The sequence below is a fragment of the Salvelinus sp. IW2-2015 genome, unplaced genomic scaffold, assembly GCF_002910315.2.
Source record: "Salvelinus sp. IW2-2015 unplaced genomic scaffold, ASM291031v2 Un_scaffold793, whole genome shotgun sequence".
Taxonomy (NCBI): domain Eukaryota; kingdom Metazoa; phylum Chordata; class Actinopteri; order Salmoniformes; family Salmonidae; genus Salvelinus; species Salvelinus sp. IW2-2015.
The window spans coordinates 510,084-516,954 of record NW_019942616.1 but is presented as its reverse complement, the minus strand read 5'-3'; the positions used below and the strand labels follow the sequence as shown (position 1 = coordinate 516,954).

The following is a 6,871-nucleotide window of genomic DNA, read 5'->3' as shown; positions in this document are numbered from 1 at the left end:
GGTAATTGTCTATGTCGTACGTTTGTAGCTTGTGTGTGCACTTACGTCTTTAGCTTCACGATCGTTTGTTGTTTTGGTTTCAGTTTGTTAAAGTGTTCGTTGCGTGTTTTTCTTTTCTCAAATAAAAGAATGTATTTGCACACGTGCGCCTTGGTCCACTCTCTCTCAGCAAGACGATCGTGACAGGTTTAGAAGTCATGACCACTGTCATGACGTTGGGTTGGGGTAGGTTCCGACAGTCATAATACCTCTTTCCCCCTTTTCTCTCTCCTCACTATAACTGATGTGACATAAGGAAACCCATGGGTTAACAGAGATTCTGGTAACATCAGAAGTTGGGGAAAATGAACTATATTCTGGTAATCCACCAACTGAACATATGGCGGTGGTACTTAAGGTATATATGTCAGTTCGGTTGCCCCTCTGACACATTCTCATCAATGATAGAATGACAAACTCTACTGTGGAAAGTATAAATGTCAAGGTATCGGATTCACATGGAATTGTGGTTTAATTGAAATGTTTGAATATGACATTATTTGTGAAGAGGTGAAATGTAATTTTAGCTTCCAAATGAGAGATCTGTACCTTCATAAGTGTTCCTCTGCTCACAGTGGCCCGCCCCTGTGAAGAGGCATGGGTTATAAACTTTTCAGACACACCCCTCTCCCTCCACTATATAAAGCCATTGACGAAATGTAATTCCTGTTCGGGTACACCAGGATGACGGTCCTGTGTCAGAATGTTCAGACAATAACTACAGAACTTAGGCCAACATCAGCATGGACTTTGATTGTGAATGGTATGAACTTTGAACTCGTGTTCACTACAGAAGTGATATCTCCTGCCGTTGAGTTGGCAACAGCTGCTACAAACGCAGTTAGGAAGGACAGTCCGAGTATCCCGTCTTCACACACACGTTACTACAACTTCTTTTTCAAATGGGCGGTAATTTAGAATGCATAAGATACTGTATTTACGAGGCACAGCTTCGCCTCTGTCCGTGTCTCCCGCTCTTTCACTAAGACTCAGCCCTTTCCTTTTGCGTAACAAGCGGTCATATCTATTCGCCCGCTGGGACGTTTTCTGTATGACGTAATTTTGATCAAGTTATGATTTAATTGTGTATGTGTGTTTCTGTGTGATTAGTTAGGTATTTCAGTAAATAAATAATTAAACCCAATTTTGTATTCGTGATTCAACTTGTTAGCCAGGATTCTTGCAGATAATTCAAGGACTTACAACTTTCGATGAGACTGAATAAATGACGATTAATGTGACTGCTATTTAGTAAAATATTAATAATCTTTAAGAGTTTATTCGAAAGATACCAGCTCTATAATATTATTTTGTGGTGTCCCTCTAGTAAATTAATATTTACAGGATTAGTTCAATCAGGTAATATTAATTACGGAGAAATTATTTTATAGAATAGCATGTCATGCAATCAATCTGGCATAGTCAAAGACACGACACCACTCAGTGTTAGCAAGATATATCACCGTATAGGCTGGTTGAGAAGTCATGACCACTCAGTGTTAGTAGATATACCCGTATAGGTTGGTTGAGAGTCATGACCACTCAGTGTTAGTAAGATATCATCACCTATAGGCTGGTTTAGAAGTCATGACCACTCAGTGTTAGCAAGATATCATCACCGTATAGGCTGGTTTAGAAGTCATGACCACTCAGTGTTAGCAAGATATCATCACGTATGCCTGGTTAGAAGTCATGACCACTCAGTGTTAGTAAGATATCATCACCATATAGGCTGGTTTAGAAGTCATGACCACTCCAAGTGATACCACTTCCTTAGCTCTAATAGCACAGTCAAGGGGATCTTGTTGGCAAAATGAACATCCATGGTGAGCCGGGCAGCCCTGCCTAGTAGAACGGAAAAGCTGAAATTGTCAGATATTACAGTCTGCCATTCGTTTTAAGGGAAGCAATAGTTTCGTGATAGGAATAACAGGCCCGTTTAGAGAAGTAAAAACACATAAGGCCATTCCATTCTATCAAGCTTTCTCTGCATCCAGCAATACTGCTACTTCTGGATACTGAAGAGAGCTAGCCCCTTGACTTAACATGGAAAAGTCTCCTCATGTTGTTGGAGGATAGGCCACTGGTACAAACCCCACCTGGTACAAACCTACCTGGTCTGAGTATACAAGGCGCAGGGCAAGGATCCTAAGAGATAGAAAGATGGATTGGCGGTCCTTTACCTCATCCTTGTAGCGTCTGAATGTGTACATTCTACCCTTTAACATAAACATACTGTACACTCCCTCAGCCCCCTCCACTCTAAAGTGATAGGCAACATACATATGGTCAGTTCTCAAGCATCGTCTCAGCCATGGACGTCACGATGCTGGCTATAAGACGGCAACACCCTATACTACGTGGCAAACAGGGATTTGAACTGAAGCCCGGGTTGGGTCTCAGAGATGGTCTCATACATAATGAAGGTAGGTTAGGGTATGCCTGTGAGAAAGGCTTTCCTCCAACAGGTGGGTGACAACAGGGGCCAAGCAACGATACTATATTGAGGGTGATTACGGGGTTATCATAGGCCAAAGCACATATTCCTCTCATAGTAAGTAATCAAGCCTTGGAAAAGAAGTCTTGTCTGAGCCAGACCACCCATAGAGGCAGGAGCCCATCTCCTGTCTCTGTAATGTGACTGAGCCAGCTTGATGTTCAAGTACACCCCCTGAACAGGACGCCCGGTAGCCTACAAGTACACCCCCTGGAAGGACGCGGTAGCCTACGTACACCCCTGAACAGGACGCCAGTAGCCTACAAGTACACCCCCTGAACAGGACGCCGTAGCCTACAAGTACACCCCCTGGACAGGACGCCGGTAGCCTACAAGTACACACCCTGGACAGGACGCCAGTAGCCTACAAGTACACCCTGGACAGGACGCCAGTAGCCTACAAGTACACCCTTGAACAGGACGCCAGTAGCCTACAAGTACACCCCTGGACAGGACGCCAGTAGCCTACAAGTACACCCCCTGAACAGGACGCCAGTAGCCTACAAGTACACCCCTGGACAGGACGCCAGTAACCTACAAGTACACCCGCTGAACAGGACGCCAGTAGCCTACAAGTACACCCCTGGACAGGACGCCAGTAGCCTACAAGTACACCCCCTGGACAGACGCCAGTAGCCTACAAGTACGACCCCCCCCACGCCAATGTCACCACCCCCTCACCGACCCACCCATCATATCTTTCAGTGGTTATGGTACAATTTTAATGGTTTATTTCACTTTTGTTATATTATCTACCTCACTTGCTTTGGCAATGTTAACACATGTTTCCCATGCCAATAAAGCCCATATATATTATAATGAGAGAGAGAGACAGAGAGAGAGACAGAGAGAGAGACAGAGAGAGAGACAGAGAGAGAGACAGAGAGAGAGACAGAGACAGAGACAGAGACAGAGACAGAGACAGAGACAGAGCAAGAGACAGAGACAGAGACAGAGAGAGAAGAGAGAGAACTACTTACAAAAGTAGCCTTGCTAGGCCCAGCATTTCTAGGCCCAACATTTCTTCTCTATTTAGATTTTCCCTTGTTATCTACATTGACATATACAGTATAATATGTTCCAAAAATGACCTATAGAGGGCAGTGGCTAATATTTGAGAAATGTACTCCAAAGAACTGCCTCGAAGAAGAGTTGGGCCACACCACAGATAGAACAATGAAACCGATTTTTCACTGGATGTAAAATTTGTGACGCATCTGCTTGGCGTTTCCACTCAATACCAAAAATGGTAGTGAGAGGAAGTCCACTGGCCGGCAATGGGAGAAGACTGAAGGAGATGGTTTTTGACCAACATTCTGTAAGTTTTCTCATCGATTAAACATTWGATCTCAATACAGTTTTTTGTTCCCAAYACTAAAATCTGCTATGAACAGAGTGTTGTAAGTTTTGTAGACTTTACCCTTTACCAAAAATGTAAAAATATTGCGTTGTTTAGAAGGAGAGCAACGGCGAATTTAGTTATTGCACACGCGCACTTCACAGAGTAGGCGTTCTCTAACGGAAATATGCAGATATATGCTAGAACAGGCCAATAGGATCTTGCTAACCCGTGCTTTGTTCTGCCCACTATGGCTCATTTGTTTCCATTGGAAACGACAGGCTGTGGTCTATCTGGGTTTAGTTATACACAATCTTTGGCCACACCATACGTTATCATATCCGGTTAAATATGTATCTCTGTTGGCGGGAACTGTACAGTAGTCCACAGTTGGCTGCCTAGTAGGAACTGAATGTCTTCATTTTGGTTGAGCTAAAATCATTGTTCATCATTGCACTTTTTCGTCAAGTGAAAATGTCTCGTGTGCTGAACTGCATTGTGGCTGTTTGTCCTGATATGGGGATTGGAAATAACGGGAATCTACCTTGGCACCCGAAGAGACTCAAGTAAGTAACGTTAGCCTAGCTAGCCACGTCGTTAGCCTCATTCATTTAGTTTCAACAGCTAGCTAAGCCATCTACAACAATAGCCTATATACACATCATATCTGTTTCAACTAGCTGGCAACGAATGGAAAGCTAACAGTGTTGAAATGGCAAATATTGGTCTATTGATGTGTGGWACAGAAATCTAGCAGGAAATCAGAACAGTCAGCTGCTGATGATGCAATGAATGACAACGTTGGGGATCCAAAGTCCAGGGTTTTGCACAAGGCTCAAGTTAACAACATCATGGCATATAACTTGAAGTCATAATTTCTGTAGTTAACCCATAAAATTGACTTCACAGTTTTTCTACATTCTTGCTGGACTGTTGTTTTTCCCCTTGTCTCACAAACAATAATGACGTTGACTTCTTTTACAGTAATGAATTTAAGTATTTCCAGAAGATGACAATGACGTCTTCAGTGGAAGGTACGGTCAGTTTCCAAACACGTGACATGTTATTTATTTTAGCAGATGGTCTTATCCAGAGTGACTCACAGTTAGTGCATTCATCTTAAGATACCGTAGCTATGTGGGACTACCACATATCAAAGGTATAACAAGTTACTTTTTCCTCAATAAAGTAGCTTTATCAGTAGAGCTGGGTGTGCGGTGGGGGTAAAGTGCTGGTTCAGGTTATTACATATTATTATTTGTATTTTTTACCAATGCGGTGTAAATCACATGAGCTTACTCCAAYCACGGATACAGTCATTGGCTGGTTCAGTTGTGAACACTGACAGTTGTAAACATTAAACGGTATTATTAATGACCACTAGGTGGCAGTATAGCACCGTGTGCACAGTATCATGAGACGAAATATCATCTCGCAAATATTATTTTAAAGGGCAATTCCTCCACTTTTTAACCTCGTATTCACCATCTCCAGCACCAAACCGTTTCCATGATCGGTGGTTAAAAACATAAGAAGAAAGGTCCTAAAAAAAATACCTCTCTGTGACATCACAGGGTAGGATTAAATGTTTTTTATTTTTTTATTGTGATTTTCAAAACCAGCAACGAGTTTCTAGCCCAATGGACAGTATTTTCTTTCTCCCCACATCACCACGAATRTCAGTGTTTGAAAATCACRGTTTTAAAATGTTATTGTTTTTGATGATGTAATCGGTGTAACTTTATATTTATTGTCTCCAAAACATAGAAATGCACTGTTTTCACATATGTAGACACTGGTATTGTGCTCATCATAATGAAAATTAGGTTCAAAAGTGAAAGAACACTGTCATGGTCCAAATGAATACACCCTCACTGCTTTTACAGTACTGAGTCCAAAYTCAGGAGCATCTACAGTATATAAACCAAATCTGATTTTATTGGTCACATACACATGGTTAGCAGATGTTAATGCGAGTGTAGCGAAATGCTTGTGCTTCTAGTTCCGACCGTGCAGTAATATCTAGGAACGCGAAGCTACCAACTACCTTATACACACAAGTGTAAAGGAATGAATAAGAATATGTACATATAAATATATGGATGAGCGATGGCCGAACGGCATAGGCATAGAATACAGTATATACATATGAGATGAGTAATGTAGGGTATGTAAACATTATATAAAGTGGCATTGTTTAAAGCGACTAGTGATACATTTATTACATCCAATTTTTAATTATTAAAGTGGCTAGAGATTTGAGTCAGTATGTTGGCAGCAGCCACTCAATGTTAGTGATGGCTGTTTAACAGTCTGATACAACTTACCGCTCTCTCCCTGACTTATCACACCGCGTGTCCTACATACTAAACCACGTTTCCTACTTTAACCTACCCCGGAGTCCTACGACGACGCGTGACCAGACACCTAGACCATACTACACAGTGTTAGTCTGAACACTTACTATGCCGTTGGCTTACTACATTATCCTACGAGACGTATTCCCTACTCTACATACCGCGTTGTCCTGACCATTACGACCGCGTTGTCCTGACATACTACCGCGTTTCCTGACATTACTTACCGCGTTGTCCTGACATTACTACCGCGTTTCCTATAGGACACATTACTACCGCGTTGTCCTGACATTACACCGCGTTGTCCTGACATTACTACCGCTGTCCTGACATACTACCGTTGCCCTGACATTACTACCGTGTTTGCCCTGACATTACTACCGTGTTGTCCTGACATACTACCGTGTTGTCCTACATTACCACACGTGTTGTCCTGACATTACTACTGTGTTGTCCTGACATTACTACTGTTTGTCCTACATTACTACCGTGTTCTCCTGACATTACTACCGTGTTGTCCTAACCCTAACATTACTACCATGTTGCCCTGACATTACTACCATGTTGCCTGACATTACTACCATGTTGCCCTGACATTACTACCGTGTTCTCCTGACATTACTACTGTGTGTCCTAACA

The 6,871-nt window shown here is 42.4% G+C and overlaps 1 protein-coding gene across 1 annotated transcript in view; it reads left to right on the top strand.

Annotated features, from left to right (window-relative positions):
- Positions 1-4,187: 4,187 nt before the first annotated feature.
- LOC112068941 (dihydrofolate reductase) overlaps positions 4,188-6,871 on the top strand; it is an 11,365-nt gene continuing 8,681 nt past the window's right edge. The window contains exons 1-2 of the mRNA XM_024136179.2: positions 4,188-4,441; positions 4,860-4,909. Coding sequence (XP_023991947.1) covers positions 4,350-4,441; positions 4,860-4,909 — 142 coding nt within the window. The 5' untranslated portion in view covers positions 4,188-4,349. The remainder of the gene's footprint in view (positions 4,442-4,859; positions 4,910-6,871) is intronic.